This window comes from Bos grunniens, chromosome 22, assembly GCF_055505025.1.
Source record: "Bos grunniens cultivar Pamir isolate PY7600 chromosome 22, Bosgru_T2T1.0, whole genome shotgun sequence".
Classification (NCBI taxonomy): domain Eukaryota; kingdom Metazoa; phylum Chordata; class Mammalia; order Artiodactyla; family Bovidae; genus Bos; species Bos grunniens.
Genome location: NC_141186.1, coordinates 39,925,992 through 39,945,707, shown reverse-complemented (window position 1 = coordinate 39,945,707; position 19,716 = coordinate 39,925,992). Strand labels below are relative to the sequence as shown.

The following is a 19,716-nucleotide window of genomic DNA, read 5'->3' as shown; positions in this document are numbered from 1 at the left end:
TGTGTAGGGGGGTTGTTTATTGGTCAAGAAGTTGCTGCTGCTGCTGCTAAGTCGCTTCAGTCATGTCCGACTCTGTGCAACCCCATAGACGGCAGCCTTCCAGGCTTCGCCGTCCCTGGGATTCTCCAGGCAAGAACACTGGAGTGGTTGCCATTTCCTTCTCCAATGCATGAAAGTGAAAGTGAAGTTGCTCAGTTGTATCTGACTCCTAGCGACCCCATGGACTGCAGCCCACCAGGCTCCTCCGTCCATGGGATTTTCCAGGCAAGAAATAGCTATTCTCTAATAGTTTTCTAAATGTGTATCATCATAGATAAATGTTTTTGATTCTGCAAAGGCATATTTTTAACCTCAGAAATATGTCTGTGTGTATGTGTGTGTGTGTGTAAAAGGTATCATAGGTTATTCCTGGAAAGGGTACCGTAAATAGAGAAACTGAGGCAGACTTACAAGCTGCCATCTGTGTTTTACCGTTAGCTTTTATGAGGCACAAAACTAGGTGTAAGTTTGTTGATCTTCATAGTTAATCATTTTTAAGTTTCTTGTGCATGGTACTGGGAAATTAGAAGCTTGATAGTATCATCTGGTGATCATGATCTATTTCTTCTGCCTACCCACCCCGCCCCCACCTTTTTTACATGTAGAAGCAAATACCATTAACAACCAAAACGACCCATTTGCTCTCATTATGAGATACAGTTCTTTTCAAGAATTTTAGTATGCATATCCTTGACCTTTTTTTGGAATTAAAAATTATCTCGAAAATTTACCGATCCATCTGTAATTTCTGTGGTGTGCTCAAGAACAGCTTAATAGTCTGAAAACGGATGAATTTAAAATTAGAGAGTTGAAGGTCGTAACCCAGCAGTGATAACTCAGCTAATGAAATATTCATTTCCAACTAGGAAGTGGCACCGTACATCAATATGTTGTCACTGTCTGTCATTGTTACGTAGAGTGCGGGTATATTTATGCATTTATAAATAGCAGAGGGGGAAAAAAAAAGGCTAATTACATGCAAAACTGTGATGGAAATTTTCAGGGCTGTGCTTCTAACAGGCAACTGCAAACCATTTTTCCAGGCCACGTTTATGAATTAAGTATAGGTTCTGCACATTAACCTCTGCTGTATTTGGTTTGCAGAATGATGTAATTAGACAGAGGACAGTTCCGGAGATACACATGCTTTTTTAGGTCATATCCACACCAGGGGTTTGTTTATACAAATGTAAAATGAAGTGCAGAATTTACCACTTACCTCAGAAATTTAAACGAGAAACCCTTTGGGTTGAATAATCTAGAAAATTGTAGAAGATATATATTTATATAATTAGCTTTACCAATTAGGAATGAATTTACTTTAGCAAAAATCAGTGTAATTATCCAGATAATTCAAGCTAATTAAAGTATTTCCCAAATCCTTAGATCTTTATTAGCTGCACATTTCTGGTAAAAGCAGATTTGGGGGGTTAAATGAGCTTTATAATTTGTGCCAGCCTTGCTCTATTTTGTTGTAGACCTGGCTTCGGTTGATAGTGCCCTCTTGAACAACAGAGGGGACAAGATACAGTGGGAAATAGAAAACATTACCCATCACTTCAGAAGCCTGCTCACCCTCATATTGATAAACCTTAGACGACAGCAGCATGTTTATATCAACATATACACAGACAGCAATAAAGAATTCATTAGAAGTCATATAAACAGGAGTGAACACATATGTAGTGTTGGGATAATATCCTGGTGAACAGAGTGTTTTACACACACACACACACGAGCGGTCACTGGAAATGAACTCAACCTCATCTCACCCCTTCCTTTTCTTTGATTTCTGTACTTCCCTTGGTCTGGCGGGAGCCTCCCCTTTCCCACGTTGTAGCTACCCATTGCCCTTTTCCTGTAGCCCCCTCTCTAAACTGACAATGACAGCCAGTAGTTAGATTTATAAATAAATGCCACCTTAAATGGATGTCCTATATAGATTCCCAAATCATATGTGCCTCTAGCCTTTTCTTCCCCGCCGCTGTGGAATTTCAGAAAACATACTTTTCCCCGGTTATCTGAGGGAGGTGGAGTAGGTGGTGTCAGATGTTCTCATCGTCTTGGTTGCTCAGAAATTAAGAGAGGAAAATTTGCCTTGGGCAGTTGTTACTTTATTTTAGCTTCTGGAAATTGCATTTTGTTCTTTTTCTTCTGCCTCGTTCCCACCTTCGAACATGAGAAGAGAACACAGCCTGTAGCTGGAGCTCATCTTGTGCCCAGGAAGGCATAATACAACCACACTTAGTTTTGTATAGTGTTTGGCTGTGGGTTGACTTGATAGCTGAGCCTTACAAAGTGTTTTGTTATCAGTCAGTCACTAGTTACGGTCCTTTCCCTTTGGAGAGCTTTAAGAAAAACTGTAAAATGACCACTTGGGTTCGTCATAATTGTTGTAGGAATTCAAGGGTGGTTGGAGAGTCAAGGTAGGGGAGATCTGGAAAAGAGGAAAGAAACGCACCCCATAGAGGGAGTGTTAGGAACAGGCAGGAGTATGACTTTTGGAGGAAAGGGCTGCTTTTACTTGCATGGTCCTTCTCTTTTTGTATTTGTATCTAATGATTTTTATTTAAACATAAGGAATGGCATCTGCCTATCAAGTTTGGGAATTATAATATATTTTACAGTAATTATTCTCTGTCTTATTATGTCAATTTAGAATATGCTAAATCTGAGGAAAATTAGCATGTTGTCTGAAATGTCCCACTGGGAATAGAAGTTGCACACACTGTACCTGTGCTTAAGTGACAGGGAAGAAAGATGTGCGGAGTTCTTCCTGAGTTACCACCGTGGTGATGTTCCATGTCTCACATGCCGGCTTTTCTACGCAAAGTACAGTTTCAGCTTTTAACATATTTCCCTAAGGGGTAAATAGTAGGTAATCTGATGTGTTCCCTACCCCTGTCTTGCCTCTCCCTCCTTTTCTCTCCCCATAGTAACCACTAGGTTATTCTCTATTTATATTCCTTATATTTCCTCTTGATGATTAAAGTTAAGGAAACTGACTTTGGAAAGAATCTAGCAACGAGAAAAACTCTGTGCAAGGAATATTGAATTCATGCTGTTACTCCCTTTTCTGCCTTTTTTCTGAGTGGACCTGATTTGGTCTGATCAAAACATTTTCTCAGTTTGAGAAAACTTCTCTGTGTTTAGTTTCAGGGGATCGGTTACTTCAGAGGCATTTGAAATGGTGGAGATTCCTAGTGGTATCATTACTGTTTCCATCTGCAGTGATCTGTGGAGTCAAAGGTCCCTGTGAACATGAAACTGTGAGGCCTGTAACCAAGTCACTGCTGCTGCTGCTGCTGCTCAGTCGCTTCAGTCGTGTCCGACTCTGTGCGACCCCAGAGACGGCAGCCCACGAGGCTCCCCTATCCCTGGGATTCTCCAGGCAAGAACACTGGAGTGGGTTGCCATTTCCTTCTCCCGTGCATGAAAGGGAAAAGTGGAAGTGAAGTCGATCAGTCGTGTCCGACTCCTAGCGACCCCATGGACTGCAGTCTACCAGGCTCCTCTGTCCATGGGATTTTCCAGGCAAGAGTACTGGAGTGGGATGCCATTGCCTTCTCCGAACCAAGTCACTGGGATCTGCTTTATTAGATGCTTCTGGGGGGGCACGTAAATGCTTCCTCACTGACCCCATGTACTGTAAATGTCTGCCTTTGTGTGTTCTGGACCATAATGATCATTCCTTATTAGAAGCCTTTCATTTTGATGTGATGGATCCAGCGATATCACAGTGGTTCCTATGGAGTTGTTAAAGTCAATTTGTTCTTCGAAACTTCTTAAAAAGGCTGATTTATTGACTTGATGGGCTGTAAAGCTACTTCCATCTATGACAAGAATTACTGTTTTAGGCAGGCATTCATGCCCACGATGGCTGTACCTTGTTACCCAGTGGAGGCCTGTTAAAGTCTTGACTGTAGGCTGTTTATTCCCCCAAGGACACTGTCTCCACTGTTGTACTTGTTTCTTGAAGATGGTGCCTGATGTGCAGAAGAGTACCAACAAGTGTGTCTGTCTGAGAAAAATAAAGATCTGTGGTGGTTTAGTCGCTCAGTCGTGTCTGACTGTTGCGGCCCCAGGAACTGTAGCCTGCCAGGCTCCTCTGTCCAGAGGATTCTCCAGGCAAGAATATTGGAGTGGGTTGCCATTTCCTTCTCCAGAGTATCTTCCTGATCCATGAATGGAAGCCAGGTCTCCTGCATTGCAGGCAGATTCTTTACCAGCTGAGCTACAAGGGAAGCCCTAAAGATCTGTAGCAATAATCAAAGCAACTCAAGACACTAGCTCCCAGTTTCAGAGACTCCTGCTGCTTACTTCTTGTGTCTTAAGAATTGGCTTGTTGGCCAACTTCTTCCCTTTCCCAGTTTATTAGCTATTTATTCCCATGGTTCCAACTCTTATTTTTCAGCATCAGAGGGTGCAATCTTAGTATCAAGGCTGGCATTCACATTTCATGCCACTTACATTCATAATCAATATTTTTAACTGCAGAAATCAGAGTATGTAGTATTTCACAGGTCACTGCTTGTACTTGAGACAAAGTATTACAGTTTGTGATTTGTTAATACATGAACTGTATATTGTCACCCTGCTTATTTAACTTATATGCAGAGTACATCATGAGAAACACTGGGCTGGAAGAAGCACAAACTGGAATCAAGATTGCCGGGAGAAATATCAATAACCTCAGATATGCAGATGACACCACCCTTATGGCAGAAAGTGAAGAGGAACTCAAAAGCCTCTTGATGAAAGTGAAAGAGGAGAGTGAAAAAGTTGGCTTAAAGCTCAACATTCAGAAAACGAAGATCATGGCATCTGGTCCCACCACTTCATGGGAAATAGATGGGGAAACAGTGTCAGACTTTATTTTTCTGGGCTCCAAAATCACTGCAGATGGTAATTGCAGCCATGAAATTAAAAGACGCTTACTCCTTGGAAGGAAACCAACTTAGATAGCATATTCAAAAGCAGAGACATTACTTTGCCAACAAAGGTCCATCTAGTCAAGGCTGTGGTTTTTCCAGTGGTCATGTATGGATGTGAGAGTTGGACTGTGAAGAAAGCCGAGCACCGAATAATTGATGGTTTTGAACTGTGGTGTTGGATCTTGAGAGTCCCTTGGACTGCAAGAACATCCAGCCAGTCCATTCTAAAGGAGATCAGTCCTGGGATTTTTTGGAAGGACTGATGCTGAGGCTGAAACTCCAATACTTTGGCCACCTGATGCGAAGAGTTGACTCATTAGAAAAGAACTTGATGCTGGGAGGGATTGGGGGCAGGAGGAGAAGGGGAGGACAGAGGATGAGATGGCTGGATGGCATCACTGACTCGATGGACATGAGTTTGGATAAAGTCTTGGAGTTGGTGATGGACAGGGAGGCCTGGTGTGCTGCAATTCATGGGGTCACAAAGAGTCAGACATGACTGAGTGACTGAACTGAACTGAACTATTTTAAGAAATGTATTACCTAATAAGATCTCATGTGAAATGAAAGTTGCTCAGTTGTGTCTGACTCTTTGCAACTGCATAGACTGTATAGTCCATGGAATTCTCCAGGCCAGAATACTGGAGTGGGTGACCTTTCCCTTTTCCAGAGGATCTTTCCAACCCAGACATCGAATTCAGGTCTCCTGCATTGCTGGCAGATTCTTTACCAACTGAGTCACAAGGGAAGGGATCAAGACTCCAGGTCATTTCAACGAGCTTGGTACTTCCCAGATCTCATAGGAGGTCTGACAACTATGTTAATGTAGAAGTTGTCATGAATGCACATGACATGTTGAGATTCCTGCAGCAGCTGTCATGTGAATGGTTTCTGATGGTATATTCTCAAGTCTGTACCGCTAAAAGTACTGTGGTTTTGCTTAGGTTCGTAAATTGAAAGAAATGCTTAATTCAATAACCAGTGTAATGTTGTTGAGAATAAAAACAATTGTTTTTTTCCTTCCGAGTTCTTACTACAGGTTGTTCTAGACCAAGGTCACAAACTTTTCCTGTAACGCCAATATGACAAATACCTTGGACTTTGTTGGGTAGATAGCCCCTGCTACAGCTACTCAGCTCTGCCTCATGAAAGCAGCCAGAGACAGCGGCTCAACCAGTGATCATGCCTGTGTTCCAATAAGACTTGATTTAGACAGACAGAGATCTGACCTTTGCCCATGGCCATTGTTTGCTGCTCCTTTTCTGGAGGAAATTTCTTCTTGCCAAGACTCACTTATCACCGTTGGTGACAGATTCTCACTTTGGGCCTTAATCACGGATACTGCTGTTTGTTATGCATGTGACTTTCTTATCGTTCGTGTTTGCGTGCTGTGTCCATCTTACGTTTCCTTTGCACTACATTCAATTTAATGAACATACGCCTCAAGCCCTGCCGTCTCTGGTTTCTTAAAATACAAAAAACATGATTAAGAGATACTCTCTGCCCTTACAGAACCTTATACTAGTTGGGGAGATCAACACATAAATGGGTAACTTTAGTGTTGTTATTGCTACAGTAGCTATGCATAAAATGTTACTGGGTCCATGAAGAGGACAAAAATTAATACCACATTTCTTCTTCAGGTGACTTCTCAGTCCCTTGCACTCAGTCCTTTTTATAGGAAAGAGTTTTATCTTTTCATGGCCCGATGTATCGGAAAATCAATCTATATCTAAATAAATGTTTTATTTAAAAAGAGAGAGTTTAGAAATCATAGGTGTCTAGATTATGGTCATGGAGGATTATTCACAGATAGTGATAACAGATTACTTTGGATATGCTTTGTTTCAGAAGAGTAGGTGTTAATTTTCGGTTTCTCTTTCAAATGAGGAGAGGTAAAGATGACATGTTAAACATAGTCCTCTAATCTGGGGGAGTGAATTTTGTGCGAAGAGTGCATTTCCACAGCTGGTCTATGCTACCTTGGTTCAGATCCTGTTCATCAGGTTATTCAGAGCTTTGCTTTGAGCAGCTCTTTCCTGTTACTATCAGGGTCTCTGTGGCCATTGGGTATTCATCTGCTGGGTTTACTCCAATGGATGGTGTTCACCTGAGTGTGAAGACTTCACAGGCTACACCTGAGCTCTGTGGGGTAGACATGCGATCAATTGGTGGGCTCTGTCCTGGGCGGCGGGGGTGGAGGATGACTGCCCTCGCCCTAGCTCACATCTAAACTGCAGGAAGCCTGAGGACTGAGTGTTTTTCCATTGATCGAATAAGTCTTTATCCACTGAGGTTTGGGGATGTACTGCTGCGTGGTGGGCTAGTAGGACTTGTATGGTCAGGCCACTCACGATGGCTGTTGTCTTGCCCTCTGTCCATCCTCTGCCTGACCAGTGCTTGCTTCACCTGTACTTAGGCATGTGACTGACCTTCCTAGGTACTTGCCCCAGGCCCCAGCTGTGGACTGTTCTTATCAAAGGGGTTGTGCTATGTGCTCCTCCACTGGTTTCCACGGTAACTAATGAGCCCACCTGAAGTCAATATCAGTTCCTTTATTACTGGTAATCCACCCTCCCCCTCCACACTCCTCAGGGAGCGAAGATGACTTAGGCCGCCATGTCTTGCCCTCTGTGTACTGCTCGAGTTGGGGTGTCACTCCAGGACCTTGCTTCAGACCTGTAAGCTCTCACATCCGTTTAACTATTGATGTCTCTGTTGTTGACTCCAAGCTCTTTCTTTGGCCTTTAAACGGCACAAGCACAAGCTTGTAGACCGCGGGGTGCAAGTTGCTGGTTTCTTCCCTGCATTGTTGCAAGCCCAGGGTCCATGTGAGAGCTATCTTGTCTTCACAGCTATCCTAAGACCCTGTTTATCATGAACTTGCAGTTGAATGAAAGGTGCTTTTGTCCAGTCAGATCAGATCAGTCGCTCAGTTGTGTCGACTCTTTGCGACCCCATGAATCGCAGCACACCAGGCCTCCCTGTCCATCACAAACTCCCGGAGTCCACCCAAACTCACGTCCATTGAGTCAGTGATGCCATCCAGCCATCTCATCCTCTGTTGTCCCCTTCTCCTCCTGCCCCCAATCCCTCCCAGCATCAGGGTCTTTTCCAATGAGTCAACTCTTCGCATCAGGTGGCCAAAGTATTGGAGTTTCAGCTTTAGCATCATTTCTTCCAAAGAAATCCCAGGGCTGATCTCCTTCAGAATGGACTGGTTGGATCTCCTTGCAGTCCAAGGGACTCTCAAGAGTCTTCTCCAACACCACAGTTCAAAACCATCAATTATTTGGTGCTCGGCTTTCTTCACAGTCCAACTCTCACATCCATACATGACCACAGGAAAAACCATAGCCTTGACCAGACGAACCTTTGTTGGCAAAGTAATGCCTCTGCTTTTGAATATGCTATCTAGGTTGGTCATAACTTTCCTTCCAAGGAGTAAGCGTCTTTTAATTTCACGGCTGCAGTCATCATCTGCAGTGATTTTGGAGCCCAGAAAAATAAAGTCTGACACTGTTTCCACTGTTTCCCCATCTATTTCCCATGAAGTGGTGGGACCAGATGCCATGATCTTCGTTTTCTGAATGTTGCGCTTTAAGCCAACGTTTTCACTCTCCACTTTCACTTTCATCAAGAGGCTTTTGAGTTCCTCTTCACTTTCTGCCATAAGGGTGGTGTCATCTGCATGTCTGAGGTGATTGATATTTCTCCCGGCAATCTTGATTCCAGCTTGTGCTTCTTCCAGTGGTTTGGTTTAAAATCATACTTGATGGCAAAACTCGGGCCAGAAGCTGTTTTTCTGAAAACATCAACATTGAGTTTGTTTCAGCTTCAAGAGTTAGAATAAAAACTATGGTGGAGAACAGAATTGCTGCTGCTATGTTACTGACCTTCATGGTTAGACTCTGAATCAAATATTTCTTCTAAAGTGATGAATATATAGTTTCTACACATGTGCGTGCATGCTAAGTCACCTCAGCCATGTACAACTCTTGGTGACCCTGTGGACTGTATCCTGCCGGGCTCCTCTGTCCATGGGGTTCTCCAGGCAAGAATACTGGAGTGGGTTGTCATGCCCTCCTCAGAGGGGTCTTCCCAGTCCAGGGGTTGAATCCATGTCTGTTGTGTCTCCTGCATTGGCAGGCCAGTTCTTTACCAGTAGCACCACCTCGGAGGCCCTATATGTTTACATGTACAAGTGACTAAATGCGTCTCGGGTACTGGACCCTTATAGCTACTTACTTTGCCATTGATTTCACAGTTTCCTTCACTGAGAGAACTTCTCGGTCTCTGAATGCCTTCCATCTCTAAAGTACTTCGGCTTCTCTGATTTTTTTTTTTTGTGTGTAGTTTTTTTCCTGGAATTCAGTTATTCATGTTGTGATTTATTTATTTTATGTGGGAAAGTATGTCCAAATAAGTCTTTGATCTCTTCTATAAATAGGTATAATAATTGATTTTGTTAAGTCTCTGTATATCAATAAGACGAAGATCAGATAAAATCTGATCTTTTGATCTGTGGTATATTACCGAAGGAATTCTTGGTTGAGATGAATTATAAATCACCACCTCTTTTTTCCTCTTACTGTGTTATCAAGTCATCGGTCTTCAGTTTAAAATAACAGTCCAGTCAAGTCCAATCAGTTGTTGTAAATTAACCTTGAAACAGGGGAAAGGAGTGTGATGTGAAGGGATTTTTGTTATTTGATTTTACTTATGTGCATGTATTTATGCAATTAATCCTAAGCTCTTAGATCTCTAGCTTTGGGGGTGGCTCTGAGGAGCCGGAAGCCAACATTTTTTAGTGGGTGGGATGAACAAAGTCAGGATTTACGTGGGATGCTTAGAATGTCTTGTTTCTTAGATTTGTAATTGAGGTTTGCTCCCACAGAGATTGAAGATGATTTCCTATTATAAAGATGAGTTCTTTGAGACATGTTCCAACCTTTGATTCAACATCATAAAGTAACTGGAGTAACTAGAACAATCCTGTTGCATAGATAATCTGCTTGAGGCAGAGATTGGGCAGGTACTGGTAACAGTTTCAGGTTCTCAGGACAGCTTAATTCATAATTAATGTATCTATATTCAATGATCATTCTACAAATTGCAGGTCTTGTGTGCTAGCTGTGATGTTAAGGCGTTTTCTTGTATTCAGGGGTATTTATTACTGAATTTATTTTAATCTTATCCCTTTTTTTTTGGATTTAGTTAATGATTTGCAGAGCTTTAAGAGAAGAAGAAAGCAGGAAAGTACTTATTTAAATGCATCTTCATGAATAATAAGCGGGATCCTGAGTTCTAGAGGCTGGAGCATCTCAGTCATTAGAGCTCATCTTCTGCTTGGGTTGCTGTGGCCTCAGAGCACAGAGCTTTGGGGGGCCAGAATGATAGGATCTGTAGCCTTACAGTTGCTGCAGTGTCACCAGAAGGGGCCCTGGTAAGGACAGGGGTGCTGAGCCCTAACCCCGTCCTCAGCTCTTGAGACTTTGTGGCTTCGCTCAGCCTTGAGCCTCCCCTTACTGACCTCCTTTGGGCACATGCCATGTTTCTCTCAGATCTTGGCCCTTGCCACCAATGAATTCAGGAATTTGCATTCAGATCTCAGATGTGTTTGAAACATTCTCTTTAACTCTTTTTTCCATGAAACACCCCAGCCCACAGCTTACCATTCATTCATTAAATCGCATATTGGAAGAAAGGCGTTGAGTTGAGAGTGGCACAAGAAAGTGGTGGAGGAAAGGTCTCTGGGTTGAGTGGGCATCACTGTTGGCGGTATCTCACGCTCTGTCTCTCTTGGTCCAGTCTCTCCGTTCCCTAGGTCCCCTCTCCATCCCACCCTCTGTGCAGTTCTAGTCTGACTGTCCCTCACAGGGTTCAGAACAAGTGTGGGCCACTTAACTAGCCCAGTGGTAGTTGAGACATGTTGTTCCAGCCTTTGCCACCAGTAGCTAAAATGATTCTATTGCATAGCTAATCTGCTTGAGACAGAGATTAGGCAGGTATTTGTGACAGTTTTGGATTCTTGGGACTACTTTATTCATATTAAATGTATTTTGTTCTGGTTGTATGTCCCAGGCGAGACTGATAAGTGTCTCACTTTAGTTGGCTGCATGGCCTCCTTACAAACAGAGAGTTTATCTTCTTTTGCATGTGTTTATTATCCAGAGGAGAGTATGTTTCAGTTTTGGCTTTCTGAGGTCAGCTTCTTGGCCTAAAAATACAAAGAAAATCTGCAGCCTCTTGAACCAGCTGTACCTGAAGGCTCGTATCTTCAGGTTCCAATTTAAGTCAGTTAATTCCCTTTATCTCCTCTTTATCCACTTATATTCATGTCCCTTTCAATCAAAAGCTACCCAAGTATTATACTAGGGAGAGGGGCACACAGAGTCACCGATTAAAAAAAAAAAAAAAAAAAAAACACCAACAAGCTAGTGTTCCCAGCACAGGACTTTAACCTGCAAATTGACAGGGGTCCCGGTACAACTCTCTGGATGTGGTCTACTTGTCTTTGCTGTGGCAGCCACCATCACCACCACCCCACCCTTCTTTGCCAGTTTTCCTTTTAGCTGAAAGGATCAAAATTAATTCCAAGTTTGGCTAGGTTGTAAAAAAGAAACTGTGAATCCTGTGCTCTGTTTCTCCCTGCTGTACAGAAATAAATACCTTTTTGATTATTCAGTTGTAGCAAAACGGATGTTTTCCCATGGCATGTTGAAGTTGTTCCCACCAGATAATGTTTGTGGAGTGAACTGGTGGTCACGGAAGGGGTGACATCCTCCGCAGTGGGTAGTGACCCAGTTTCTGTGTATCTGCTTAGTCCTGGAGGCTCACTTTTGTGTTCCCTTTGCTCAAGGGCCTCATGGCTCTGTGAGCACAGAAGACGATTTTAGTTAAATGCTTTTACCTAAATCCTATCATTTTTATTTTTTCTACGACTTTCTACTGTTTTTTATACTCACCCCATTTTAATATTTTAAAGAATCAGTAAAATTTATGTGATTAATTATTATGAACATGTCTTTGGGGTATCTTTTTTTAAAGGACATGTGAGATTTATTGTTAATTTTAAAATTTTCCTTGTCTTTATTTTTCTGTTGCCATCTGTTGGTTTAAATTTTCTCAGACTGTTTACAGTTCCAATTTTCCCTCCATACATTCTCTGGAATTTGGCTCTTCTTTCCTGACACAATAGGTCAGGTTTTCAAAAATCTGGCCCCTGTGTAAGTTGACTTTATCCATAGTCAACACACTGCCTATGCGTTCTGAAGTCTTCCATCTCTTAGGTCTTTGAGCAGATGTTAACTGTTTAAATATTTTGTTGTTTGGGTGTAAAAAAATTGAAATGTAAGATGTCAGTGATAGCATGCTTTGCTTATACCCGAGCAGATTGCTGCCTTCAAATTAAACACGCGCACGTATTTAAAACATGGAGAGTTCCCCTTATGCATTTTAACCATAATCTACAGGTTGTATACTCTGAAAAATAAGTTAAATCCATCAGGTTATAATGGAGATTTTGTTGCACCCAGAGGATATCTAAAAAGTGGTTTATTTATTCTCTGAATTGGTTTACAACAATGGGCCTTTCCTGGTGATGAATTCAGACTTCCCCATGGGAGTGAGAAAGGAATTTGGGAGTGGTTTATGCTCTGGTTTATGTATTCGTGATGGTGTTTGGTCATCACATGAGTGGCTAAAATAAATGAGTAGTAAGTTATTGACGTATAATCAGCTGGGGATGCGATATTGCCCTTGGTAGTGGTAATGGCTTGAGCAGGATCAATGACGAGCTTCATGGTCTGCCTGACACTGTGCGCAGGGTCCCATTGAATCCTCCAGACAGCTCGCATGTGTTGTCCCTATGATGGCCCCGTTTTAGAGATGAGAGAACTGAGGGTGAGAATGGTTAGCTAGTTTTCTGAGGTCATACAGCTGAAAAATGGGGGAACTGGGGCTCTAGCCTGGGAGGTCTGAGTCCAGTCTCTGCATTGCACTTCCGTGTGGTGTAGACTTGAAGAGCACAGGCTGTGAAGCTGAGGAGGACTTGGAGCCTCTCAGTCTTAAGTCAAGTAGATGTAAACAGTAGCTGCCTTCAAAGTGAGGTTAAATGACAAAGTAGAGACGCCTGACTGGTAAGTGCTCAGTAAATACTAACTATTATCATTGTAATTAAGGCTATTGATTAGTATTGTCTATAGAGGTAGATCTATATCGTGCCTCCTCCTGCCCTAACCCCACCCCACCATGATGTAGAGGCCTCAGGGTAGTAAAAAGTTCATTATAGCTTTGAGTGTAATCATATCTTCAGGTAGATAATGCATCACTACCTCTGTCGTACATGATATATTAAAATATTGAACAGCAGTAGATTTCTCCTTAACTTTATTCAGATTTCGTCCTTGGCCTGTTCGCCACCAGACAAAATGAGGAGAAATTTGTAGCTTGGTCCCTCAAGTTGAAAGTGGGCATTAATATTAGCAAATTCCCTTTAATAATCATCACATTAAATTTGATGACCAGAGGGGACATCCTTATAGCTTATAACTGAAAATAATGTCTCTGGGAGACGCGGGAGCGTTTCCCAAATGTTCACCACTGAACAAGATTAAAGAGACCAGAGACTGGGGCGCCCAATGGCTGGTGTTATTAATCCAGTGGTCCACACGCAGGTAACTGTCTTTGGGTTTCTTGAGCATCTGTGGCCCTTTAATCTTAACTGCAGAAATAGAAAACAAGATTGTAGAAACCTGTCTTGGAGCAAAGATTATTGATACTTTTTCCTCTTACATGACTCAGAACAAAAGAGGGCTGTGATAAATAATGACTCTGATTTTTGGGGTTATTGAAGAGGAATCATTAAATCCAGCAGTTTGGAGAGCTGATAGCTGCCCATTCGAGAGCCTGAATGGGTAGAACCTGGTTCCTTGGGGCAGATGAAGCCATGTAATTGCTCAGAGAGGGTGAAGGCCTGTGTGGCCTCTGGATAAGAATTGAATGTTTGACAAGAGGGCTGAATCTTTTCTCTTTCCAGTGCAAGCAAAAGTGTTAATTGGTCTAATTGGATTCTTTGAGATCCCATGGACTCCTTTGTCGCCCGCTAGGCTCCTCTGTCCATAGGGATTCTCCAGGCAAGACGGCTGGAGTGGGTTGCCATGCCCTCCTCCAGGGGATCTTCCCAACCCAGGGATCAAACCTGCCTCTCCTGTGCTGCAGGCGGATCCTTTACCGCCTGAGCCACCAGCGCAGCCCAGGTTAAATGTGAATTCTTAAGTGTGGCCCCTCCAGAGCACTCTTACCTCCGTACGTCACTTTGTGTCATTGCTATCACCTTGTTTATTGTTTCTGTCTCTTACTAGACCCCAGGGTAAGGACTGTGTCTCTCCACTGTCTACTCCGAATCACTACAGGGCCTGCTGACACTTTGTTCTCAAAAGCGATTTGAATGCTAGCATCAGTGACTGGTTTACTTCGTGATACCACTGTTTTCTCCCAGTTGAAGGGTTAGTTTTTGGCCCCACCTTCATTAAGTGTGCAAGGTATCAGGGTGAAGGGCACAGGAAAAGGCAGAAAGCACATCTGTGTTCTCTCAGGTTATTAGAGACCGGGGATCACACACGTGTTTTTGCTACTGTCTGTGACTAAGATGTCCATCATCAACTCTTGGAGCCTGATTTCCATTTTATCCCTGAATGGCAGAGATGATGTTTACCATGTTGCAGTCTTTCCCTGAGGACTAAATGATGTCATGGATTTCGTTGATGCTGAAGATTTTCCCCCTTCTTCTTCACCTTTTAATATCTCTGAAATCACGATGTAATTTCCATCTAGTAGTGTTTGAAAACTATTGTCTGGGGCTTTTTTTTTTTTTTTTTAGCATTTGAACATCAGTGGAATTGGTATGGTGTCCTCAACTTCATGAAATAAGGTAATTACTGGAGGTGTATCGCTGTTAGATCTATAAATGTTTGTTTCCTTATCTTTGTCCTCAGTAACAAAGGAGAAGAGAACATTGGTACAAACATCACTGTGAGAAAGAAAGGCACCTTCCTGTGGAAGGAGAAGTGCAGGCCTGGGAACTGGAAGGCTGGTTCCTTTGCCGAATCAGCATTAGCTGTAGATGGTAGTCATTACCCATCCCTCTGCCGGGTTTTGTCAGTCAAGGATCTGGCTTCGTAAAGCGCTTCCCTCTGTAGTGCCGCTGATTGCCACTGGCTCATTGGAGCTGTTTGTTCGGAGTTGTGAAGCCAAGCCCCAGGACTGTAGGCAGATGTCAAAATTGTTCAGTGCTGACTGCCATGAGCCTGATGTGCAGAAGAGCACTTATGAGCAGCCAGCATTTCCACTCCTGGGTTTCCTGGTCTTCAGCTCTAATTTGTAATGTCACAAAGACAGAGAGAAGATGAATGGGGCCCTGGGGCTTGAAGAAGGAGAAAATGAAGGAAGGTGGAAGGAAGAAAGGAAGGAGAGAAGAGAAAGAAAAGAAAAACAGGGCGTATGGAATTTTTCCAGCATAAAGTACAAGAAGTCAGGAATTTGAGACTATCTGCTGAGTCTAAGCATGTAGTAGTTTGGTTGGGACACTTGGTTACTTACTTTTTTCTTTCTTAAAATATTTCTCTGCATTTTAACATTGAGATAATTGCATGAACTATTTCTTATAGGAATAAACTTTTATGGTCTTCTTTTTCTAAAATCTTACCCTGCCCAGTCTAGTTTGGGGCTCCTAAAGGGTTTACTGGCTGTGATGTGGGAAAGAAACGTCTCAGATGATTGTGAGAAGTAATGAACACAACTGGAAATGTACATTCTAACTCAACATTCTAGACCCCCTTCTCTCCTCTAAATTCCCATCAAAATATGTGACAGTAAATGACAACTAGTTAATTTTTTTTGGTAGTTAACAAAGGTTCATTGGGCATTGAATATAGTGTCAGGCATAAAATCACTGTGCCAACAAAGGTGCATATAAGTCAAAGCTATAGTTTTTCCAGTAGTCGTGTATGCATGTGAGAGTTGGACCAGAAAGAAGGCTGAGTGCTAAAGAATTGAAGCTTTTGAACTGTGGTGTTGGAGAAGACTCTTGAGAGTCCCTTGGACTGCAAGGAGATCAAACCAGTGCATCCTAAAGGAAATCAATCCAGAATATCCATTGGAAGGGCTGAAGCTGAAGCTCCGATACTTTGGCCACCAGATGCAAAGAGCTGACTCATTGGAAAAGATCCTGATGATGAGAAAGATTTAGGGCATGAGGAGAAGGGGCGACAGAGGATGAGATGGTTGGATGGTATCACCGACTCAATGGACGTGAGTTTGAGCAAACTCCAGGAGACAGTGAAGGACAGGGAGGCCTGGCGTGCTGTCAGCATGGGATCACAAAGAGTCTGATATGACTGAGCAACTAAACAACAGCAACCACCAGATGAAATTATCAGTGCAGTGCTGGTTGAAATAATTTGCAAATTACTGCCCTTCCTCTGAGGCTTGTGTACAAAACCTGGCCGAAGTGGAAATTAAAAATTTTCAGTCCACTTCCTTTTTAAAAAGTCTGTTCTTGGCCACCCTCCTAAGACTCTCAAAGTGTTGTTGCTTTAAACTTTTTTAATCTTTGAGTTTTAGCTTTGTATTGGAAAGGTCCCTTAAGGAAGGTTGTGTGTTTTCATTTTTAATTGTGTTCAGTTGATAGTTGGCTCAAAAGTAGCCAGTGTGCTAACTCAAGAGTGGGGTCAAAGGACTGACTAGTGACTTAAATTACCAGCTTTTATGAATGAGTGACTAGAGAATAATGCTGTCAGTAGAACAGCGTGGAAGCAGGATGGGTCTTAGAGTGCCTGTTGATAAGGCAGTGCTGTGTAGGCAGGCCAGCCTCTGCTCCTGAACAGTTCCCCAGTCCTAGGACTGGAATTTTGGAGGATTTCTTGACTTGTATATACTTTTCTTCCAAGTTTTAGGGACACTGTTATCAGTCGCTAAGTCATGTCCAACTCTGTGCAGCCCCATGGATTGTAGACTATTAGGCTCCTCTTTCCATGGCCTTTTCCAGGCAAGAATACTGGAGTGGGTTGCCATTTCCTTCTCCGGGGGATCTTCCTGACCCAGGGATTGAACCCATGTCTCCTACACTGGGAGGCTGATTCTTTACCACTGAGCCACCAGGGAAGCCCATTAGAGACATAAACAATTATAAATATAAACATGTTATTTTAGAATACTTTTAGGTTTAATGGAAACATTGAGAAAATCTCACAGAGTTCTCATATACTCCATATCCAGTTTTTGCTGATAATATTGACCTCTTTATTTTATCATCACTATTGAGCCAAAGGTGATCCATTGTTATTAAACTCTCTACTTGCTCAGATTTCCTCACTTTTTACCTAGTGTCCTTCCTGTTCTCGGGTCCCATCCAGGATATTGCATTAGCTTTGGTTGTCGTGTCTCCTGAGCTGCTGCTGGGCTGTGACAGTTTCTCACACTTTGCTTGTTTCTGATGATCTTGACAGTTTTGAAGAGTACTTGTCAAGTGCTTCATAGACTGTCCTTCAGTTTGGCTTTGGTGTTTTCCGCCTGATTGGATTGGGGTTGCAGATTTGTGGGTGGTGGGTCACAGACGTAAAGTACCATTTTCATTACTTCATATCAAAAGTGCATGCTGTTAACACTGTGACTGTTGATGTTGGTGCTGGTCACTGGCAGTGTTTGTTAGGTTTCTTCACGGTAACTGTATCCTCCACCCCACTACACACACGCGCACTATATTCTTTGGAGAGAATTCAGTCATGACTTTAAGGAGCTGGGTGTTTTGCTCTACCTTCTTGAGAGCTCCTTCTCCCCCTCCTGAAAAAATGTGTATTGATTAATAAGGAGTTAATTTGATTCTTAATTTGAGAGGTAAAATATTTCTTAATTTGGGAGATGGTATCCTATTATAGTTAAGAGTGAAGATGATGAAATGAAGCCAGACCAGCGGGATGTGAATTTCATCTCAGCTATTTCCTGCCTGTGTACTAGGGGTCCTAACAGAAGTATAGTGCCCACGAAATGAAATACTCTATGGTGCAGTGCTTAGCCTTGGACCTGGCAAATTCTTAATATGTATAGCTTACTAAAATACCATTGTGATTATATAAACAAACTAGTTTTTACATATCTGGTCTTAAATTGATTTCAGTGTGTTTTTTCATAAAGGCAATTTTGTAGAAGGTGGTAGGATTTCTAGGTGAGTTGAAGACAGGTGACAGGCTGCTGCAGTCCCATTTTCAAAATTGAGAACAATCAAATAAGAAACCGTGGTTTAAAAATATCCTGAGCCCTGGTAGAAAATAGAGTTTTCATGAGAAGGGGAGTAGGTGTAGAGACTACATAGACCCTCGGAGATGCGCCTCACTGCCTTTGCTACGTTAGACGTTGGATTTTCTTGATGAACAAGCCTCCAGAGCCTGAGAGTTCTGTGTGTGGTTGTCCCAGTTCTCTTTCCTGTGTCTCAGGATGGGTGTTTCAAGCTGGAGGAAGAAAGTAACATTTCCCCGTGGTGTTAGGATGCAGAGAGGACTGACCTGTGCTGTGGACATACTGTAACAGTTCCTTTATGGAAGGAGAAGGATCAGAAGGAAACCACAATGTGTTCAAAGTTCTATTTGAGGGGTTTGTAGGTGGGAGCCCCCAACCCTGCCCTGCAGGTGACAGTGTCCATCTGGGAAGTGACTTTCTGGTGAGGGACAGACTGTGTGACCAGCTGTTCCTATAAACAGATGCACTGGCAGCCCAGGGAGGTACTTCTGAGGTGGGAAATGGTTCCTGACTGCTTAACATAGCTTCAGGAGCATGTATATTTTCATGATACTTCCCAGCGGTCTGTGCCTGGAGGGCATAAAAATGCGTGTGCGTGTGCTCAATCTCTGTCTTGTTCGGTTCTTTGCGACCCCATGGACTGTAGTTTGCTATAGTCTGGATTTTCCAGGCAAGAATAATTTAGTGGGTTGTCATTTCTTCCTCCCGGGAATCTTCCTCTCCTGAGGATGGAGCCTGCATATTTGTGTCTCCTGCATTGGCAGGTGGGTTCTTTAGCTCTCAGCCACCTGGGAAGCCCGTAACCACCCATAGACCTTGCAGATACAGATCACTGGGAAGGAACGGGAGGAAGAGGAAGGTGTTGGTTTTAGGAATACCCCATTGACAAGTTAAAGCAGAAACTCAACCCAAGTCAGTTTCAACAGTAAAGGAAAAAGATAAACTTTGTTGTCCTTGATTTTCATTGGTTCCAGCTGCTCAGGACCATGGCGAGAGAAGCTGTCTATTTCTGTCTCTGGGCTCTGCCACCCACAGTGTCTGTCTTATCCTGAGGCAGGCTTCCCATTGTAATGGCAGTGTTGCTGCCCACAGCAGCTGGTTATCTTAGGCTAACTGAAGTGCATTTGCAACCTGGAAGGCTGGGTGTAACCTTGAAAATTAATTTTTAAACTATGAAAATGATCAGTAACACACAGAAGTCAAGAGAGTAGTGTCCCAGCCCTCATACTCATTATGCAGCTTGGGTGAAAATGGTTTTAATCCTGAGGCCGTGATTTGGATAGGGAAGGTGTGGCCAACCTGGACAAACTCCGTCACCCAGACAGGTTGAAATCGGTATCAGGAAGATGACCAGAGGGTGTGGAAGCCCACCACTGTGTTCCTCCCACAGACACTGGGTAAGGCCAGCCCCAAGATGTGTCAGGCAGGGTTTGTTTAATAGCAATAC

General features: G+C 42.9%; 1 protein-coding gene across 18 annotated transcripts in view; it reads left to right on the top strand.

Moving 5' to 3' along the window:
• The window catches only part of PTPRG (protein tyrosine phosphatase receptor type G), a 777,241-nt gene that overhangs the window by 233,107 nt on the left and 524,418 nt on the right, over positions 1-19,716 (top strand). The window contains exon 1 of one of the 18 annotated variants that reach the window (XM_086367091.1): positions 7,522-7,654. The exons of 15 other annotated variants lie outside the window; for them this stretch is intronic. Coding sequence is in view for 1 of the 3 variants with exons in the window: in XM_086367087.1 (XP_086223213.1) it covers positions 7,593-7,654 (62 nt within the window). In the remaining 2 variants the exon portion in view is untranslated. Of the gene's footprint in view, positions 1-7,521; positions 7,655-19,716 lie in introns of those variants that run through there. 2 more of the 18 variants (XM_086367087.1, XM_086367093.1) reach the window with 2 other exon arrangements.